We start from the raw sequence: 23296 nt of genomic DNA on the forward strand, positions 1-23296 counted from the left end.
TAATTTCAAGACATGAGCATCAACCTGTGAGCTTTTAAATACTCCAGTCATTCCTGCTTACCATGCTTTGGTTCACAGTGCAGAACAATCTTGGAGCATGTGGACTGGATTCCTTTCAGATAAAACTAAAAGGGAAAGTGCACTCAGGGAGCTCACTGGGTGCACTTCAGACACTAAAAGGTGTGCATTCTACAGGTCCAGACCAGAACTAGTTGGAAATATGCCCCTTTGAAATGTGTATAGTGTGGAAGGGAGTATTTAGCGCCAACTGTTTCTCTCTACTAGATCTTCTCCTATTAGTCCCTCCTTCTTTCTGATAGAGACTGTGTGGCTCTCTTGGCATCTCGGGTGTACTGGTGTGATCTTAAGCAGAAAGCAGCACTGTTTTATCCCTGTTGTCAAGGTTTCTAAGGACATCTCTTTTGGTCCTGTGTTGAATGTGCCATGGGTCAGTGCATTGAAGAAGTTCGTTGGTATAAAGAAGGCTTTTTGTCATTACTGGCTCATCATCCAGGTGCTCAATAAGCTGGCATCACTGTTCCTCTCATTCATGATTGTGATGTCCAAAAAAATGAGACAGAAAAAGAGGGAATGGTCACAGAAAACAGAGAATCCGAAGAAAAGAAAGGACTGGGGAGATGTTCCTCCAAGCTACTCCTGCTTTAAACCCTGACTATTTTAATATGACTCCTTTTCTGCTTTTAAATGGGGACTTGAAGAGCACGTTTAAGTCCAAATTTCCCATCAGCTGAATGGTTGATGTTGTAATAAAGTTAATTGAGGATTTTCCAGCTAAGAAAGTCTTGCATTAAAAGCAAAAATTTCACTTGAAATCTTTGCTGAAGTTGCCTGGACCACAGTTCTCAGTCAGCTTTTGGCAGTCATCTTGATAGCACTGGTTGTATGTAGCCTCTGCTGGTTCATGATGTCTAGTTATTGCTAAGAGGACCAAAGAGATTCTCAATTGCTGTGATGAGTGAAAGGGCCAACTAGAAAAGAGGGATTCCCAATAATTGTATCCTGTATGTGAGGTTAAGACTGACTCCCGAATGAGTGTAAGGAAATAGGTGGTCAACACTTCTTCTGTGGTGGTGCAACAAGGAGCAGTTACCTGATACCGCTGCAGAACTTTGTAGGGAAAAGTAGCCCAAGAAGTGAAATGATTGCAGTTTCCAAGATTCAGCATGTCAGTCTTTACGAAGCCGAGAAAGGTAAGATGGCAGCTGCAAATGAGCCAGTGTTTGTGCCCTGCAGAAAGTAGCTGAACTTCAGGTAACCAGATAGGATTTGACTTTGGATGAATTGTGAAAAAATGTTTCCAGGGAGTCTCTCTTCTCTTTGCTTCTTCCTAATAAGAAAGAAGTGTATGCGATGCTAAATTGTATGTATGACACAAAACAGAAGTGTCAGGAGAAATTATAAACCAATAAAGGATTTTTGCTAGAACCCTATAAATTCACAATAGAACAGCACTTTACGTAAGGTCTTAAGTGGAGACTGGCATGCTGAAAGCTGAAGTTTGTTTTGAGTATACAGATATTGTACAAAAGAAAGGATAAGCTGAGAGAAGATGGAATTTAGACTTGAACTGGAATTAAGGTTGAACAGATCAGAAGTATAAAGCTAAATGAGAAATCTAAAGCAACAAGGGTGGAAAGAGCAGCAAGTGGATGACAGGAAATATTAAACCCAAACAAAAACAAACTATATCCAATAAAGCAAAGATAGATGGGGAATGAGCAAGCGCTAACAATCAATAAGAAGTGATTGACTGAAGTGAATTGTGCAAGGCCTTGAGGGAAAAGGTCAGACAGTACATTGGAAAATGGATATGATCACTGAGATCCTTTGGGGAAATATGAGCTACAAGCAGATGTGAAAACAATTGATTTGCTAGTGAGTGATGGAAAAGATCCAGTTGTGGAATGCTAATCACCATGATAGGAATGTATGAGGACTCATTCCAGTAGGCAATAACTGAACAAGTCAGCTCTTTAGCCACTCACAAATGTTCTTATGTGTTTATTTTATATAAGAAAAGTAGACTTATTTTTATTACTAGAAAGCTGTATTTTGAGAAGTTCCCTTGTGGTTCGTCAGGAAATTTTCTGCTCCCCAAAGAATCATTATTTATAATTGGTACTCAGGTTAGAAAAGTGAAGCAATATTACTGTATCTGGGTATACAGCCTTGTAACTACACAGATAAAAGGTGAATGCCTTGTTGTGGAATTGGCATTCATTATTTTACCTACAAAATGGAGCTAATCTCGGATTTAGATACCCATTAGGTGATACTCAGCTTCAGAAAAGGATGTTCCTCTTCTGTGAAACAGCTTTGTCTTTTTTAACATTTGCCATTAAGGCTTGTATCCTAGCACTAATTAACTGAACCAATTCGGGATGGGCAAGCTGAGCACAAAAAGATGATTTTAAAGTGTAATAGCTGTCTGCCTATTACGTTTAACAGCAGACATCTTCTGGTCCTGCTCAGAGGTCTCATCAAACTAACTTATATGTGCATACTGTGATACCTGTATCCTTTACCAAACTAAACTGGAGAAAGGCCAGCACTCTGTAACAAAATAGATGGCATCCCTTCTGCAGGTAAAGAAGAGCTACCAGAGTACCTCTGCTATGCTGTTCTTTCCTATAATGCTATCTGAAATCCTATTTTAGTAAAATGTGCCTAGTCTGGCGTCTAGGTGTTGGATTAAAGGACAGTGTCTTAAAAGATAAAGACCTCGGATTACTTTCCTATTCATAACCCTAACAAAAGGAAAATAATTAGGAGTTAGAAAGCAAGCATGGTTTTCAGATGTGTCTAAAAATATCACTCTTGGTTGTGTTCCTGAGAAAGCAGTGTACCTTTTAGTCCGCTTTAAGGGTCAATAGATTTTAGCTATTTCAAACCAAAGGTGGGAGTAAATTGCAAAGCAGCCTGTCCCCTAGTGAGTCAGTCTTGCTGACGACTCACTTTTTTTTTTCCTAATTTAATACCAAATGTGTCTGGCGTGAGTCTTTCTGCTGACAGCAGCTGTGGCAGCATGGCACGGGGAGACGTGGTCTCTTAGATAGACAAGTCCCATATAATTTAGAGCTGTACAGATCAAGAACAGCATCATAATTTTCATCCAGGCATTGATAAGAGCCCTGTGCAGGTATTGGAGCTCTGCTGTCGTACTGAGACTAAGATACGCTATTTGGTAAATGAGCTGCTGCAGTCCAAGCTAGCTTCTGTTACCAGATTGATTTAAGGGATGCTATAACATGGAGTATATTGTCTTGTGTCAGTAAACGTTTGGATACTATTAATGATATGTATCCTGTACTTTGAGTAGGGCGAAGGCTGAGAATGCCAGCTACCAGTGTCTCTCCCCCTAGCCTCTCCCAATGCAGTTGTTAAAGGACTTTTCAGTTATGTTACAACTTCATGACCTTCCAGCCATGTCATTTTTGAACTTTGATGACTGTAAAGAGTATTCTTCATCAAGATAATAGCTTCAAACATGGCCAAGAGGGGAGAGTTTGGCTACTCACTAATAGTTCCTTGAGGGTGCTGTCTGTAGAAACTTAAACCCCTATTCAGCCTGAAATCTGAGCTTTTGGCCTGCCTGCCAGGTGTGCTTCCCTGAAGTATGACTTGATTCTAAACACTCCCCTCTAGCTCTGTTCTTCTATATCTATGTGATTCAAAATGTAGCCACGTGCCACTTCTGTGTCCAAGCACAGTGTGCAATTTGTGCCAGGCCAGTTATAAGAGGCTTGAATTGTAGTTTAGAAATAATAGAGCCACTAGGCAGCTGCAGCTAGCCCCTTTGGAATAATAAGGAAGTTGCAGGACCATTTTGTCAGGCAAACAAGTTTTGGAGGTCTGCTCACAACCCTGGGTGCCTCTGCTATCAGTCCTTTTGTCTTCAGTGGTAATTTGAGTCAGCAGCAGGAGGATAACCTGCCTCTGTTATTGTAACAGCACGTCTCAGATTTTGGGCGATGTTTGGTGCTGTATAATCCTTCACTGAAACAGAGGTGAGATATGCGTGTGCTGATACTACAGAGAAATGGAACAAAAACACCAAAGTGTTCTTACTGTGGTAGAACTCCAGTAACTCTGAAGTGGATAGATGGACTCTTTAATAAAACATTAAGCTTTAATAACTGAGAACCACTGGTGCACACAAAGGGCCAGACTTCAGTTTGCTTCTCCCTGGAGAAGAGGCAGGATGAAAGTATGCAGAATGTAGAAACTGGAAATAACAGGCTTGGGCTCCATCAACGGTTCTGCTCAGCACCTAAATGACCTCAGGCAAGTAGTTATTATTTCCAAACTAATAGTTTAGAAACTCTTTGGGACAGTCTTTCTATGTGTCTAAAGCTCAGCAGAGTGGTCATATTATTAGTGCTGCTGCTGCAGCTGAAAATCATAGATTTGATTGCAGTAAAAATAATAACATGAATTGACATATGGTAAAAGATAAACTTAGTCCCAAAAAGCCTCTAAATGTATGCATCCTAACCAAAGCACTGATTGCTGAGTTTAAGTTAAATCTTTCTTCCAAGCCACAGACTAGTTAGGAACTAGTTAGTTGTCACAGCCTTAGATTGCCTCTGAATATACAGTTAAAATCATATGAAGATATATATATAAACACACACCTACAGTTTCATGCAAATTATATCTTAAAGATTCTTGATAAATTAATGGTATATTGCTTTTTGCTGTTTGGGGGTTATTTGAAGGCAGGATTTTTTGTTTTTACTATCAGATCCAATATGGCTACACATAATAAGACTTTTATATTGTGTTTAGATGCTTTTATGATGACTCCATTAGGCTACAATTATATCAGAGTGGTAAACTGTTGTGTACAAAAACATACCCGATAATACAAGAACAGGTGGGTATACACCTTCGCAATCAAATCAGTCTTCGCCTACACATATTATAGTAATGCATAAAACAGTAGATGGGGGGGGTTCCAGGGATTGCTCTGTTATGGGAGAGAAATAGACGTGAATGAAAATGCAGCACCATCAGTTGCTAAGATGACATAAACACCAACTCCAGATATTCAGAAAAGGAAAAACTGTTCTTCATAGCTTTTAAAGGAACTGTCAGTTTGATGCTTATTTGCAAGAAAAATTGTTCACCATAAATAAAGTAATAGAAACATTTTGGAGACATGGGCAAAATAGGCCAACTCGCAGAAAGCTACTGGTTTTGACAGAGGAACTCAACCATGCAGGAGAAACTGGGACTGAGAATGCTTTTGAGAAAAGCAAAGATAACTGTCAGTGTATTTGGAAAAGATAGATGATTCAGCATAGAGAGGAACATTATTTAAAGCTTGTTCAATAATGAATATGTTTACCTTGGTCTGGAATTTATACATGATAGAAAACAAATGAAAGAAATTAAGATTTAAGTCAGATGTTTATATGTTTGAGTATGTATTTAATAATTTTCTGTGATTTTCAGAAACCTCTCCATTCCTAAACCTTCTCTCACCATCAGTAAAAGAAAACTTTTCAGCAGAGCAGAAAACGCGATTTGCTTTGAAATCGTATCTTCGAAAGGGTTTACGGTAAAAATGAATAAATCCCATGTTCATGCTGAGGAAAACAGGCTCATTGAATGAAGCCCAGTGTGGTGGATGTTTTCTGCCTCCATGTTTCTCACAGTTTCTTGGGTCATTTATAGAGCAATTTATGCAGTTAGAGGCTGCCTTTCAGTCCCACTCTGCTGCACTCTCTGCTGAGTTCATACAGCATTTACAAATAGCCATACTTTAAGAGGATTAACTTTCATAAATGTCTATGATAAACTTAGGGTGGATTGCAGAAAGAATATGATGTGCATAAGTCTTTTTTCCAGATTTTTCCACGTTACAGAAGGTTACTTTGTTTTCTTCTGTATGGCTCTGTTTTCATCCACGTTTCTGCAGAGCACTCACACATGTGTTTGACTTTAAGCTTTTGAATTGCAAGGAAGTCACTTACACATGAGCAACTTTTTAATTATACCTCACAGAAACCCGTGGGACCTCTGCCTTTACCTCACATTGTGCTGAGGAGTGGTCCTACCATACTACATGGGATGACTCCTGCACTTAAATGATCTGCTGAATTTAGCCTAAGCTCTTACCTGTAATCCTCTTTATTTTCATCTTTGACACCGGAACACCCTGTCTTTTCTTTCACGTAGCAAGTTGGCCACATGTGCTTAATTACCTTTCCATTCCTTGTCATCTGCCTAACCTGATTTGCCCATATTTCTCATCCTCTTATATGTTGTGTGATCTAGGGATAAATGAGGACCTTTTTTGTAATGCAGTTTCAGTTCTTCAGCTAGCATTGCTTTAGCAAGGCTTGAGGAAGGACTGAAATTTGTAAAGCTAGCAGGCATTTTGCTTTTGTAAAACCAACTAAATTTTGGCTGTGAGACTCATTCCACGGGTAGCCTTAGAAAACACATAAATCTTTCATAAGTTTATGTTTTCTGCTATTTTTAATACCCCAAATCTGTCACATACATTGTTGACTCAAAACATGTAGCAATTACCAAGTAATCAAAGACAGAGACAATTTATAATCCTCATGTAGACTGCAATAGGGATAGTTAAAGAGTCTATTTGGAAAGTTAGAATTTGGGGGCGGGGGGGACGTTGGACATGGCATGAAAGTTGTTCAGAAGCCATGGCGAGGCATTAATTGTTGAATCCACAAGAGACTAGGGAGGCTTCATTAAAATGTCTCAGTTTATGTGAAGGAATGCAATTTCAAAATCATTTCATGAATTCAGTTAAGAATGTTAAATTGAAAGCAATAATGCATTCCAAAAGGTTTTGTGTAAAATATACCCAACTGAAGTATTGAAGTTACATGAATTAAGAGAGAACGTTGACGTAAAATTGAAAACATCAGCACTGTGCCCAATTAAGTGAGTAACTGTTACAGTAAATGTGTGTAATATTTTATTATTTAAATATGAACTTAAATTTAAGATCAGTCCTTTCAATGTGACCATCAGCAGTAGGTATTTGTCAAAAGTAAGGCAACAAAAGTAACGTGATGGAAATGGAGCATTACCCTCTATAAGAGACAATAATTCCCAGTAGGACTGCCCTGAATACTCAAGGGAAGATGATCATAGATTTTTCCTTTCTTTTTAGCTTCTAGCTCATAGTGCTGTCTAAGCATCATTAGATATAGTTAATAATTTCTTACACTTCGATCCACAAGAAAGGGTCTGGTTTTATTCATTCTTTATTTTAATCATTACTGCTACATTTTAAGAACCTCACAGATAGGTCACCATTATATAAAACATTAAAAGAACACATTCACCAAGCAACAAATACCCTTTAATAAATCCTCTCTCTTAGATATTCCAGTGTTATAATGATGTTCCTTTTATGTTTCTTTTAAGCTAATCTTCACCTACAGTTGTAAATTCTTGTTAAATGATCATTTTTCTGAAAGCCTTAGCAATTAGCGGAGCTCCCTAGCCATTGCTTTCAGGGTAAAAGCAAGACTGTAAAGAGGATTCACAGTGAAGATGTCCAAAATTAAAGTGTTCAAAAGACCTTTCCATCAGGCAACACCTTCTGCCTACATTAAACAAATATTGTCTATACGTTGCTCCATTTGTGTTACTAGAACCTCATTACTGTAGTATGAAACCCTTATGAGCTACATTGTTTTAGTTAATGCCACCGAGCCAGGGCTTGCTTAATCTCTGGTGTATTGCTTGTTCAGCATTTACAAATAACACTTCACATGGTGGTTTCATGTTCCACATCTTAGGACAGATAGTGTGCAATTGCTGGTAGGAATCTGAGTGCTGGAGATGGTGGCTCTGGAGTTTGGTTATTAAATATATAGTAGTAATAATATAGATCCCTGTAATTCTTCGACTGTACATGACTGCTGTACATTGTCAGGTAGACCTGACATTTAGTGAAAGAGGTCTTGCTTGATGGTTTTTAGCTAATAGATTGCTAACCACTTTCACAGTCAGCAGCGGAATCCCTCATTCTCTTAAATATCCAAGTCTTTGACGTAAAAGCCACATTTCATAATAATTTGTCTAAACTCTAGGGCTCTGCAATCCCAGTACTGACTGGGTTGAAGTCTTGATATTGTAGTTATGTGTCACTAGGCATAATAAAAATATCAAAATGCAATTAATGTGGTAGGAAAACGTTATCCTAATTTAAACCAACTTGTTAGCACTAGCATTGACCTTCTCAGTAGATGAATTATTGTGGACATTAAAAGGTGGAAGTAACTACTGTCATCTTTGATAAGTAGAGTGCAGACTGTAGAAATAAAGCTGTCATGAAGTTCACATAGATTAGAATGCATCCACATGATCCTTGAAGAATGATCACTGACAGAAAGCTGACATCTGAGAATCCAGTGCCTACCAGATTTGTTATTCAGTCCTTTCATTTTGTCAGTCTGATAATGAAATGTTTCTTGTCTTTGCAAGACTCCTTTGCCTAAAGTGGCAGAAAACATTTCAGAAGAAGCATGCACCTCATATGAGTTGTCTTCTGAAGTAAATTCTGTGTGTTTAAGTATAAGATTTATGATTGACGTAAAATATGAACACGTAATATTCCTGAAGGACATGCTGTGGGCTTATAGTATCCTAACTGTTTTCCTCAGTAAGGGTTCAGGCCTTCCTTTTTCTGAAGGGTGATGCTAAAAGTAAAGTCTAGTCTTTACAGTGATAATGAGAGAAATTAATGTACTTGCTTTTTGAGCTGGATTAGTTAAACTGCATTGAACTGTGGGTGGATTCTCATTCAGAATCAAAATAGCCTCTGTTCAGTGTAGCCTATTTAACTTTCAAAATAAACTAAAGCAAAAGGAAATAAAACCTACTTAAGTTTAGTAAAGTATGTCTACACATAGATTCACTGTAATTTTACCAATCTACACTGAATTCAGAGCTTAAATTCAGAATTAGTTTGCCTTAAAGGCATGAGAATATAAGCAGGAGTAGGCTGGGGAACTTCTGCTATCCGGTGATGAACACTGAACCCGCCCACCTTAGATGTTCAAAGAACCTTTAGCTTCCACAACAAAACATGGACAAATGATACTTCTTTTTTTCTTTACTTTTTTTTTTTTTCTGAGATCTTTCTAACAATCAAAGCACATCTCTGGGGAAAAAAAAATCCTACATCAGACATAGCATACCGAAGTTTCTGTACTGCATTCCCTGGCATAATTCACTTAGCAGGCACATTTATTATAGAAGAAGTTTATTAAATCTGTGCCTTCTTAAGCAAGGCAAGGTTGGTAAGGAAAGGGAACATTCTGTATCAAACTGGTACATATGGGGGGAATAAAGGCAAGCAAGAAGTGAGAAAACTAATTGTAAATTACCAATACTGATGCTGAACGGAAGGAGTTCTGTGCCACTTAGGAGCACTGTGTGGTTTGTGTACCTCAGTCACTTGGGCACTTTTGGAAAAAAACTCAAAATGGCTGTGGTACTTGTTTGAGCAAAGCCAAATTGCTACTGTTCTGTATTCTGCCCATCACTAATTTATATTAATATTCTACATCCATTTAAGAGGAGAAGATGTGCCTGAAAAGTTATTTGTGTACTTGAATGTAATTGACTGTGAGTGTTCCATAATTTACAGTAATACAAGATACTGTTCATGTCTCTCAGGATATTTTCTCAGCAGCCAGTCAAGATTTTTTAACTCTGAGCTGCTTGGAATGATATCATTAATCTAACTAGGTGACTGCAATATGCTGGGTAATCCTGCGTGATGAAGAGCTGCTGCAGTCCTTTGAGATGGGTGGCAAGAGCGTTTGTACAGGGTAATAGAGTGTCTGGAAAGGAGTAGTAATGATACAGCTGAGAAGTAGCAGGTGTGAAGAATAGCTTTTCTAAAACACAGGCTTAGTCAGAGCTCTGCAGATGCAGTTGTCAGTTCTTTTATATTTCCTCATTAAAATTCTGTGATTTGGTAAAGGATTCACTGTGGCTCTTGGGCCTTTACCAGTACAGCAAAACAGAAAAGAAACTGGTTGCAAGCTATCTGTATGACTGGCATAGCATTTCCAAACCCAGAATATCCTACACAAAAAATGTATGCCTTCAGTCGATCGTTTTGTCCATGAAGGAAGGCAAAGTCTATGGGGTCTGTGTCAAGGAAATCTGTGTCTACTGTCATAGTTACCTGGTCACAGGTATCACTGCCCTCACATAAATCCTTCCTGTAGACAGGTGAGCTGATCTTGTAAATGTGTGGCATGTCCTTATTTCCATAAAGGGAAAGCAAGAGTGGTAAAAATCTCAGTTTATCCCAGTGTATGAGAGTTTGTTCTTCTGAGATTACAAACTGGCTGATCTCTGTGACCTCGTTGGTCACAATGACTTTGGTCTAAAGGCCGTGTCCCTTTGTCTTTAGGAAGACGAAGCATATGAGCAGAGCCTGTTCATATAAATAAAGGCTGCAGGATCAGAACTTCAGAAGCAAGCTCTTTATCAAAGGGAGAAACCTCACCACATGTACGTGAAAAGGAATTTTGCCCGGCTTTCATAAGGCGCCCTTAATGTGACTCCAAATGCCATATGAGTAATATGTTGGAAACCACATCATTGCCATGTTTTGTTGATCTGTGATTATTAACAATGTCCTCATTCCACATTATTTATTTCAGATCACCAGACTAGCTCTGATGTTAACTTGTCAGATGTCAGGGAAGCATCAGAAAAAACAGACCTCTGTTTTAAAACAGAGGTACTTTCTGAAACATTAGAAACTAACGAGCAGTCGATATTGGTGCTTCCAGGAAGAATATCATGTGAGGTAAGGTTTTTGGATGCTAAAATCTTTGGGATAACAGTCGATGTTGTTCTCCTCTTGCTGCTGCAATCTCGTTCATACTGTAACAGTTTTGAAAACAAATAGCAGATATGGGGCCAAAATGAGAGTGCATCGAGACTGCAATGGGATTTGTTTTGCCTTTGTGTCACATCCACACTGCAGCCAAAAGATTTGCAAATAAAATAGTTTTGAGACAGCCTCTGAGGGATTTTATCTCTATTAGAATTATTTGGCAGTTTGGACAGTATATTACTGTCATGTGGACCTTGTAGTTTAGAAGGAGCATGTAGTCAGGCACTTCCTTAGAGGTATGGAGCCTCTCTTGGCAAGAATCCATGGTGGGGTATATGGGTACATGCATATGTGCCCCTACCACGAGTTACGCAAGTGCTTGTGTGAGCATATACCTTGTCTGATTTTAAATTAAATCAGAAGTATTTATATATACATATCTGCATGCATACCGGATGGACACAGATGTTCATACGTGTTTGTTTTTAATCAGAGTTGCTGTGAGAAAATATGTGAAAATGTAAACAGAGGAAGTACAATATCCAGCACTGCATTCCTTCACATAAGTGAGTGGCCACAGTCAGATATGGAGATTGCGGTGTACGTGGAATGTCACGTATTTTGCTTGCTATCTGTCTTTCAAAGATGACTTACGCACATTATTTCATTGTTGAAATCAGTACAGTCTAAGGGAGTAACATTCCCTCTGGTTCAGGAGGCAGTAGAGCAGTACTGTCTCACATTACCTGCTGCATGTGTCTTACTTTACTGTCAGTTCACTCTAAGTGAGTGTAAAGTATTTTAGGTTCTTCTCATTAGGCTGAATGTCATTCTTCTAGACTATAAAGTAGAATGGTCTTAGAAAATGTAACAATTCACCTACCTATGCATTTAAAATAGTTTTAAAATATTGTTAGGTAGGCTGAATTTAAAATACTACCTTAATTGTGTCATTTATGTCAGTAAAATACTAAAGGATAACACAGAGATAGCGTCATGTTTTGGTATTATGATTTTTTTGTATGAAGCTGTTGGTAAAGGAACTTTCCTTCCAACTTATGTTTTCATTTGCATTTTACACTTCCAGTATAATTTTCTGAAGGACTAATGGGAACATATTTTAATTTTATAGAACCCTGGTGAAATATTCATTCTGTTGAAAGATGAAATAGATGATGAAACTTTAGAAATTGAATTCATAGCAGATAATCAACGAATTAGGACACAGCCAGCCTCCTGGAATAAGAAGGTCAAGTACATGAAAGCCTTAGGTAAGAAAAATATTCTTTACCTTTAAGTAAACAGAAAACTTCGGACTCCCTTCACTTTTTCTGATAAGTAGTTTCACTTCCCACTATTTTGTAGGTGTTTCCTGTACATGGGTTTTGCACACAGAACATTTATTAATAATGCAGAGAAGAAGGCCTTGTGATTTATGGGAAACTAGGTTCTATTAGATTGTTTTTGTGTGGTTAAATGGCAGGTGGCAGTCTTAAAATGTCATTGATTAGTCACAGATTAACATTCTTCAAAATCACTGCCATAAAATGCAAAGATAATATTCTTTTCTTATTACTCTGTTACTAACATGTTTCATTTTATATTTAATGCAGTAAATTTGGTTATACTCCTCTATAATTCTTACTGACACAAGAAATAATTTCTTTTCTTTGTTCATGTCCATGCCATTTCTCTGTATCACTCAGCTCTGCTCGTTTCTAATGATTTTTTCCAACCGCTCCATCCATAACTAGTTGCCAACAGTTTCAACTAGTTACAAACAGTTTCTCTTAGATCTGTGCGGATTTAAGGGCCGCACCTATCCCCACTCACTTGATGTGAGTTAAGAACTAAAAAATTTTTCACCTAAGTATTCAGAGTGTAGCTTGCTACTGCACTGCATGCTGTGAATTCCCAAAGGAACTTATATAATATTTTATTCTAAAACCATTGCAATAGAACATTAGATAGGAAGAAATATATATATATATAGGCTACAGTTTTCAACAGTGGCTTCCTGCAGCTACGCTTGGGTAATTCTGTGGCCTGATTTTCATCCTGAATGCTGTCCTGAGATGATGGCCACATATGGCCTGGGAGTTCTTTGTCACTGTGATGGTGCAGAGAGTTTGTTTTCAGAGACCTGATTGGGAAGTACATGACCAACAGGAAACTTTCATCTGTAACTGGATTTCAGAGAAGGAAAGCTGAAATCCTCATTCAGAGATCTTAAAAGATTCTTCCAGAATTATTCTGTGAGAACATTGTTGATCACGGGAAGGTTTCTATAGTGGATGAAGAAATAAAATATGAACAGTAAATGAAATATTATGAAAAATTTGGCAGAGAGCTGCAGCCCAAGTTTAATTTTGTTTCTTATATCATTTGTATTTAATGCTTCTCTCTGTAGGCTTTTTTTCTGTTTCAAAATCTGGAAAAGTTGGAAGTTTGGGAGTACCCTTTTTTAATAAGGGTCCAGCTGATATGATGTTGTAAGAAAAACTAAAAAAAAAAAAAAAAAGGCATTTGGGCAGTTTCCATTTAAGTGATTTAAGGTGATGTTCTATTCATTTATTTTCTTTGGCCCTATTACTCTTCTCAAATTTCAGGGTTGCCCATTTTTATCACTCTTTTGTGGGCAGAGTTAGAATTTTAAGAAAACCATGCTAGTGCTGGTATGGTACAGCAGGATGCCTGGCACAATGAATACTAATGAATTATAAAATGTGCTCATAAAGAGGGCTCATGCTGCATACGCAGAGCAAGTCATACTTAAGTAACAGACTGTACAAATTCCTCTTTCCTTTGCTTTTACTAGGTAAACAACTGGAATGGAAGTAATTATACTGCAATTTCTACAGCCTAGTTCAAATCCAATTTTGAGAACCTTGCCTGCAATTAAGAAAAATGTTTCAAAAGATGAATACCAACTCCACTCTTTGTAATAAATGAACTTTTCCTTAATTTGTAGGCATAAGGGAGCTGATTATAGGTCATCAGTCTATCAAAGAGAAGTTGGAAATTTGAAGCATACTGTTTTAATCTCCTTTCTAATGTGAAGCAATAAAATAGCTTTGTTTTATACAGATTTACAGATATGTATTTTCTTTTGTCAGCTTTTTAATGTTAGACTGAAAGACCTGGATAAAAAACTGACTACACTGAATCATCTGTGACATGCAAATCCAGTTCATCAACTGTATGCATTTTCTGTGATATTTTCCTGTTCTTTTACTCATTCCCCAAGACCTCTGGTCTGGGACTGTAAAATGTTTTCAGCTACTGTTCTGATTTGTGTTTTATAAGATTTTCCTGCTGGCCCTGTATATGTAAATATCTACTGTGGGGGAGTCATTAAGACCACAACGCAGATCGAGTACTATACTGCACTAGAGGAGATTGAGCACATTTTTAAGAAAGTGGCTGACCCAATAGCTTTCACTTGTCAGGTAAGTTGACTTCTGCATTTTTATTTTTAAAAAATAGAACATAGGTGCCTATATGAGCTAAGAGATAATACACAATCTTTTGATTGCACAGTAATGAGTAATGGCTCAATAATAGGCTCAGGATTACAGAGGCCTGTCTTTGAGATGTCTAGTTGTAAGCAAGTCAGGCAAGTGAAAACAATTTTCTCTTTTTTTGTTTTTGTTTAGAGAGTGATATAAACATCCTTTGTGCTGTATATGTCCAATGAACAACATCCTGCATTACAGAGGATGAAAATAATAACAAACAGTAGTGATGTCCCTTTCCGTTTAAAGTGTTCTTTTTAGTATGTTCTAAAACCAATAGAAGTAATCTTAAATCACATTGTATTTGGAGGGTTATTACTCATTCACCAGCAAACGGGATTTTTCTGGCATAGCTTGTATGGAAGACAGTAGGTTGCTATTCATATAGAGTCCATTTACAGCTGCTGAATTATCATTCATGTGGTTTGCTGGTTGCCATGCAGATTCTTTGCATATATTTAGAAGAATTCAGGTTTTGAGCTGGGTTTCAAATCAGCACAGCAGGCTGCAGTGCTCTGCAGCATGTCCTTTGCCAATGGCACATACAAAATAATAAGAAAAGAAAGCATCAATTAAGAAAGGACAGAATCTCAAGTATCATTTGTTGAATGGTGGTAGCCCAAGCAGACTTGTCATGATGTCTATATTGTAATTGCAAAGCCAGAAAAAAAAAATAAGTCTGTGTTTCCAGTGCAGACAGTCTCATTTTCCTGTGACAAATCTACCTTATCTACCACCTAAGGCATTACACTCATAACGAAAGGATTAATAAAAAATGATGTATTGCATTATTAGTGTTCTGTTAAGGATGGGGGTAGATTCCTTCCAAGTACGTGTCACTTCTGTTCTAAGAAAACAGGCTGTTGCACAAGAAAAATAGTGCAACTCTAGGTACACGTTATGTAAAGTTAAAATCTTTATAGTAATTCTTTAGCCTGTATTTTGAAGGACATCGAAGTAAGCTTCTCACAGGTTTCATTTAAAATTTTGTGCATAAGAAATGTGTCATAATGATTAAAAAAATTATCATTAACATGGTAACCTAGTTACCTACAACACACCTGGTATTTCCACTGGAGAATTATTTGTGTTATTCAGGAATTTGACCCTTCATTTAACCAGCATGACTAATATTTAGTAAGACACATGCAATTCAAATTGTACTCAAATGCAAAAATAATCCTGTGCAGAGGAGTAGTGCACACCAGGAAATACAGCTGTAGTGTTATGACTATCAGGTATGTTTAACAACTTCTTCACCTTAACTCATCTGGATAATAAGCAGGGGTTTAAATGAGGAGACACTGTTTGCCTGCTCTTAATTTTATTGTTTGGGCAACTGAAAAATTAATGCTGAGAAAATTTTTATAATTGGGTAAGTTTTACAATCCACACTATCATGGCTGCTTTATGGGAAAGTATACCAATGGTAATTCTTTTGTAAGTGTACATAGGTGTTGGAAGACTTGTCATCATTTTTTATGGTACCTGCTGGGTACCTGATTTAATGGCAATAAGATAGATCATAAAGATGCAATTTACAGAACATGATTTAACTTAATCTTTAAAAATATGTTCACACAAGGAAAAACAAAACAGACTTGATACTAATTAGAATTCCCATCAAGTAGCAGGAGTAGTAGTAACTTTTATTTAACCAGGATAATTAAAACCTTCGAGACCATCAGCTTATTTGCGAAAGTATCCTGGGGCAACAGTGATTTATCTATGCAAAGTAACAATCAAACACAATGGAAAACAAAATTAAAATAAAATAGAACAGCTTACAGCAATTATTGATGAAAGCAATATCACTCTGTGGTTCAAAGAAAAGTTCAAGATTTTCACAAATGCTTGCAATCTGAGAAGTATCTCCTTATTAAAATTCTGTGATGAAAGCAAATTGCTACAGTAATGCATACCAAAGACACAATGCTTTAGTAAAATGCTTTCACTGTATTGTATATTGTGTTGCCAGCCCTTCCAGCTACTTTGAGATGCTATCGTCATTGAGATTATTGTCCCCTTGTCCACTTTGTCCCCCAATAAAGCCAAACAGATAAACAAAACCCAACAAATAGGCTTACAGCTATCCATTCCTTTTACTGATGGCCAGGTCCATTCATATATCTTAGTGGGAGACCAACAAAGTATGGTACTGCTGCACTTATGAATTCCTCTTTTGAGAGAGGAATTAAAGATTAACACTAGCCATATTTTAGATTAAATGTATTCTAAGATTTTTAGAAATCATGTTTTTGGACGAAATTCTTTGCCCCATCTGATAGATTGTAATTTTCTATGTTCCAATTTTGTATGAATTAAAAAAGCAATTACCAACATTAGCAAGACATTTTAAACAACCAAATAAATACTTAAAATGTAAGGAAATAAAAAGAGTAAAAAATGAAATAAGTTTCTTAGCATAAGTTTCAAAAGAAATAAAACCTGAAATTTTATAGTAAAGTAGGAAGAGTTGGAATCATAATAACTGAATCATAATGCTGAATGAACTTGCTATCAGAATATATGAGGGTTGGTGTTGGCTAAAGGCCATGAATTTTTTTGTTCTCTTACTTTCATATAATTCTGCATTAAAGAAGCTCTCTTAGGGAGTTTGTGGTCTTACAGTAACCCAGTGTACAGACTGATTTTAAGGTTCTTATAATTCATAATTAAACTTTTTCATATTTAATTTTTTACTTTTCATCAACTTCTCATTTCAACATTCTGCTGGATTTACATCCTGTATTGATTTTTCTCTCAGACTTTCTACCAAAGGCATCTATTGATTCAATTATTTAGTGCTGGGGGTTCCTGGTACAGATTTCTTAGGTTTTCCAAAAAAATTGAAACTAAGGTCATATCCTTATTACTGAAATTGATAGGTTCATGTTAGTTTGAGTGACTTAGAATACCTAGAGAGATTCAGGAAGTCTTTATGACAAACTTTGGTTGAATAATACTCCTGTGATTCTGAGAGACTTGGTACCTTAAAGGATGTTTTTATCATAGTCATCAAGCAGGATTCCAGTTACAGTGTATATTGAAAAAGAAGAATGAAAATAAACTGCAGCCTTTTCTATGAAAACTTGTACGAAATAGCTATATGACTTATGTGGCGATATTATGCATGCGCCTTTACCTGATCCCCAGAGATACTTCCTTTGAAACTGTTTTTAGTATTTCAATCTTCTAAGCCACATCAGGAGCTGTTATTTTAAAATGTTTCTTTCTTTTCTTCTAAGTATGAAATCTCCCCATATTCTATTGCTGGCTAAAATTGTCAGAAATGCCTACATGATTTTTAAGCCTAGCCCATTCTCTTTGGCAGAAGTAATCTAGATATTGAAGTGCATACAAAGTAGTGTCTGATATGTAAGAACTACTGAAGAGGTTCATCTTTATGTAAATGGAACCTTGTTAGTACTGCTAAAGCCAGTGAGAAATATGTTAATTTACTGGCTGTGTATGCTGTGTTTCAGTGACACACATTTTCAGGGCCTTGTTAGCAGTTATTAAAGAATGTAGATCATCTCATTCACAAAAGTAGCAAAATATGTGCTTGGTCTTCTCCTTTTTCATGGAGGTTTTTGGAAGCCCAGGTGTGATGGTCAGCACTTGGGGCTTCTCTGTTGTTCACAGCTGTGTCCTGTTGCTCTGAAAAGGGGGCGAGGGAATGGAAATAGTGCCTACACCTGGGGAGGTGGCACTGAGCGAGGACAAGCTGCTGGAGATGAGCTCTGGGGCAGATAGTAGCACCTGCAGAAGGACCGAGACTGAAGGGTGGAGCAGAGAGCAGCTGGCTGTGCTTCAGAGAGCATGGGAAGAATTGCCTACAAACTCACTAGCTTAAGTCTGAGAGGCTCCTGGAAAGAAGAACTTGCCTGCAAGGACAGAGGGAGAAAGTAGTGCTTTTAATTCTTTTCTGTCATGTTTTAAATCTTTATTCAGAAAAAATGTGGGCTTTCTCAAGCTCCTGGCTGGTTCAGTGTTCCCTTGCAGTGTGCTTAACTTTAAAGACAGTTCTACTTCTGTTGGCTTTGGTGAAGCTTCAGCGTGAACTTTAGGTGCATAGTGTTGGTGGGATTTCTTGGGAAGATTTCATGGGCCTATAGAGACCTGTGTTGGGTACATCAAAATAGTAAATGCAGCATGCTTAGAGTCTGTGAGTGCTTTGGAGCAGGAATGTGCAGTAAAGTAAAAGTCTCTAAACTGAATTCCTTCTTGGGGGAGGTGACATTTATCTTGGTATGGAGCTGGATAGTGCAGAGTGGTCCTATTGCTAGTTCTGTTTCACTGTTATTTCTGCTATTATCTTCACATAAGTACTAGAACAGGCCCTCCTGTATGTGAGATAAAAGACACTAACATAGAATTTGTGGGGGTTTTTTACAATAACTAAACTAGATTTTCCTACTGTGTCTTTGTTGTAGAGTAGCAGAACAAAGCTACTCATTATGGTTTAGGTAACAAGATAGCTTGCTAAATCATTGCTTGAGCCTTCAGATTTTAGATCCCTGGAGTAAGAGAAAAAAATTGAGGTGGAAAACTTAAAGCAAATTGCACTGATAACTGTGTATAAGAAGTGTATTGTGCCTGACTTGGAAGTCATAGAAATGGATAGGCTGGTCATCGGAAGGCAGGCCTGTTAAAGCATGAGAAATTTAGCTCTAATTTAATCTGTTCCCTTTGGGAGATCAGACAGTCTAACTTCTGTCTCAGCAGCTTGTAAAAACTGAGCCAGCCTGATGTGGTTAAGCCATGCAACTGTGTATGGCCTTGAAAACTGCTGCAAGTTCCTGAAGTTGTGCACTCTTCTCATTTCAAGAACTTGCTCCATCTCAGATTGTGAAACATTGTTTTATCCCATGTAAATTTGGTTGTCTGAGTGCAAAGTAAGAGCTATATATTCTTAAGGTACTCCTCCCCCAGATTTCTGCCTGCATAAAAGGGAGAAGGAAGAGCTCCTGCCTCAGCTCATATTAAAAATCAGAGGAGCTTTGTAGGCAAGATTACCCTGAGTGCTTGCTGAAAAGAGGCTGTGGGGTGTTTATTTGGCTTTGATATACAAGACAGTCCAAAATGGATTCTGTCTGAAATTGCTCCTCAGGCATTTCAGGACAGATGATAAGAGGCAGGTGTTGTTGGGGTGGTTTTTGGTTGTTCACTTTCTTTTGAACAGAGAGGGTTAGATAGGTAGCAAAATGTTTGAAGGGTGTCCCTGCCATTTTAAATGGAAATTTAAAATATTACTTCGGGTTTAGTTTGTCTAGAAGCCCACCTATATGTTTATTCTCTATATAGTGGAATTTCTGCTATGCAGTTGCTTCAGTGAATACCGGTGGTTTTGAGCCTCTTTCTTCATGGCACGATATCTGCGCATACACTCATCTGAGCTAGTTCCTGTGTTATTACTTATTTTTGTCCTACTCTAGACTGAACTCTATTAACGTAGTACCAATTACGATACCATATCTAAGAAGACGTACTTGGAATAAGAGAGAATGGTACCATTTCCTAACAAATTTTAATATTATTCCTCTTAATGAGTTTTAAATATAATGTGGTTATTCATGTTAATGGGGGGGTTGATAGATATTTGGAAGGTTTTGCATATCCTTTCTCAATTCACACTGTAAGTCTGGTATTCAGGTTAGATCTTTATCCTAGAACAAGCCTTAAAGATTTTTTTTCTAGGTGGAGTCTCTTTTAATGCTTATTGCTTTGGCTATTGAGGACTAACTTAGGTATTCATAATTACCGAATAACAAATACAGAGAATGTAATGTGACTGTACAGAAAAGGTGAATTATGGAAAGAAATAGGTCACAAGTTACTAAATATAATGGTTTTTATGTATCATAATCAATATTGGAAGGACCAGTATTAATCATGGGAAAAATAAACAATCATATTTTATTATTGGTAGCTCCCTACCTGCACAAATGTGTCTTCTAATTCTGGGTAGGACTCAGATGAAAGTTATATCCTGCCTGTGTACTCAATATTTTCTGATCGTGTCACACTTATTTTCTTATTCACTTTTAACAGCCTCGGGAATTAAACTTCATGTTTCATCAGTAGACCTCTATGTCCTTTTCTCCTCAGCATGTCAGTCACACAGTTTCTTTTTAAGTTTATATGATAAGCGTGTCTGCAGATATTCCCTGTTAGTGATCCCAGAATTGTCTTGACGAGAAACAGTTCAGCGATGGGAAAGCAAACTTTAACGCGGGGCTGCTGACATCTGAGCAGAGTAACCCAGCTCCTCCTGAGCGCTTCTCTGCTGTGGCTATGCTCCTTTTGGTGCCCAGTGCAGCACAGACGGGACTAGCACCGTAGTACTCCATGTAAAATATCCTTACTGTTCAAATCTCTGTAGACATGCTTCTTTGCTTGGTGTGACAAGAGAAGCACTTAATTATGGATACCTTAAGAGTCGTTAGGAATAGGTCTTGGCCTTCTGTCCAGCAAGAGGCAATCAAAAAAAGATCTCATGGCAGTCAGTGAGGATTTCCCTTGTCTAAAGATTATGTATTTAGTAGGAAGTTAATCTAACTGGTTGCTATCAGTTTCTTAATCTGTCGTCAATGTTATGCCTTGACTGATGGAACTGAAGCTGTTTCCTACCTAGCAAACCATGCAATCTTAATGTAAAGGTTTTGTGTAAGAGAGAGCTACTGTAGTCTTTAAACTCATCCTGAATTACTCCTGTAGTAAGACCTTGGAGTTATTGGCACCTCGCATCTGTCAGAACAGTTCCTGGTTATTACACTGCATTGTTGTAGCTAAATTGAGAGTTGAGAAAAACAAATCTTCCTGTCCTTACCTTTCATCCAGACGTTTTTAGTCATGGCTGAACTTCATAAGTTATAATATCTGGTTTTCTTCAATTGGATCATGTAATCATGATCCTTCTATGTTAGAATCTCTCTTCTGTAGCTTTCAAAAACTATGCTGCTCTTACTAAGAGTGAGTTTGTAGTAATACTGTTTTGAGTAATTTAATTCACCAGCACTCTGAGGATAAAGTTAAAAATACATATGCAACAAATGCACTAATTTTTTTCTTTTTTTTTAATTTTTCTTTTAAACAGGCTTTTAAATTTTCTTCTGTAGAGAAGCTGGACAATGTTCTGACTTTGTTACTGAAAAGCAAAATATCTACTTATGAATTCAGCCTGTTCCAAAGTGAAGAGCAGCACCATCAACAAGCTAGTGAGTCATTTCTTCTATGCATTGGTTTCTATTACTGGTGCTATGGTTATTACTTATAAATGTTAATAATACAATCTTGAAGTATTTAAAGCCACTAGTGAAATGGAGGAATCCACAATAAAGACAACCAGGAAAAATGGGGAAAAGAATTCTGTAAATCATTACTTTTGACTCAGTACTATGTATTTATATTTGTCTGGATGTTTAATCAGCTTTGAATTAATGGCAAATTGACAGCTTTACAGCTGAGCAAATTATACTTATGGAGAAAACGGGCAAGAAGATATATGAGGAGATGCCTGTACATTATATGTTTTTTACTAATTGCTCTTCTGCAATACAATTTAAACTTCACTTTCTCGAAGTTTGGTGACATAAAAAGAAAATCAGAAAGATTTCTCTATCTGAAGAGAATGGATGGCTTTTGAACTTAGAACAGCGCTAAACTTCTCCATTCACATTCATACCTACGCATGTAATAGTTTCCATAACTTTTGGCCAAAAGATAATTATATTATTTTTAATTTAAAAAAAAAATAGGCAGTGAGTTAAAATTGGATTTGTCTATAAAGTAGATACACTATATGCACAATTCAGTACTGTATCAACAGAAGCTACTGTTTAGTACCAAATGGAGGGTCCTGGTTAAATTCATTAACCACTTATTAAGGATTCAAATTGGTTAGCAATAAACCAAGAGTGTGATTATTTAGCTTGTGTTTTGAAAACATCCTTATGATATTATTTAAGATGTGTGTTAGACCTCAGCTTTTCTAAGAAACTTTTGGGGAAAAACAAAAGCCAAGAAAATGTGTTTCCCTTCTGAAATACTTAAGAAGCATGTGTTTGAGTTGTTGCCTGAGTCCTGTTTTGTGTGCCTGGACTATGGTTTTGAGAGAAAATAAGCTCACTACAATCAAGTAACACTTACTTCTCATAACCACATATAACAAGTTTTGAAAGTAGCTCTACTGTGATCACTATCATGCTTCCTTTCCTTTTCAGTAAGGTTTCTTTGATGATGGAATTCACCCGTCTGTACTATACAAACATGATTCCACTTGTATTCTAAAAATGAGCTTAAATGTGAGTCTAGGTTAGTGGAAGAAAACAAGTAGGGTGTTAAGTGAGGCACCTGTCCTTGACACTTTCCTGTGCAAGACTGCAGGATGGGGGTGTATAGGATATATTAAAGAGTCAATCCCAATGTGAAATGTTAGTTCTGATGAACAAAAGATTTTCTGCTTCTCTAATAACCAGTTAGATCTGGGCACATTTTTGAATATTGAGAATAATGCTTACCAACCTGCAGTCCCTTCCCAAAAGGCCTGTGCGGTTCAAGAGCAAGTTGACTGCTTGTGAGCTTGAGCCAAGTAGTGACCTTCTTAAAATGAACTGGTTTGATGTACAGCGCAACAAGAAAGTACAAAGTTAGATGCCTAGATTCTTCATGAAAGAAAGATGTAGTTGCAGAGCTGGAAGCACTCAGAATATGGGAGGCCTAGGCTCTGATACCCCTTCTGCCTGAAAGGTATGTAAACCTGTGTCTTTGACTCCCTATAAGAGCATCCCAAACAGGCGTTAGACGTATCAGGTCTAACAGAGGACTAGCATCTCCTTGTTCAGCCATTTTTATACCATTTTATTCCAAGCACCATTTTTTCTTCCAAAGAGAAAATGTCAAAGAATGA

At 37.3% G+C, this 23296-nt stretch overlaps 1 protein-coding gene across 3 annotated transcripts in view; it reads left to right on the plus strand.

Moving 5' to 3' along the window:
- Positions 1-23296, plus strand: part of BANK1 (B cell scaffold protein with ankyrin repeats 1) — a 161612-nt gene that overhangs the window by 38408 nt on the left and 99908 nt on the right. For all 3 annotated transcript variants that reach the window (XM_072862618.1, XM_072862619.1, XM_072862620.1), the window contains 4 exons: positions 10692-10840; positions 12003-12141; positions 14177-14319; positions 21485-21605. In XM_072862618.1, the coding sequence (XP_072718719.1) occupies positions 10692-10840; positions 12003-12141; positions 14177-14319; positions 21485-21605 (552 nt within the window). The remainder of the gene's footprint in view (positions 1-10691; positions 10841-12002; positions 12142-14176; positions 14320-21484; positions 21606-23296) is intronic.

Source organism: Ciconia boyciana, chromosome 5, assembly GCF_034638445.1.
Source record: "Ciconia boyciana chromosome 5, ASM3463844v1, whole genome shotgun sequence".
Classification (NCBI taxonomy): domain Eukaryota; kingdom Metazoa; phylum Chordata; class Aves; order Ciconiiformes; family Ciconiidae; genus Ciconia; species Ciconia boyciana.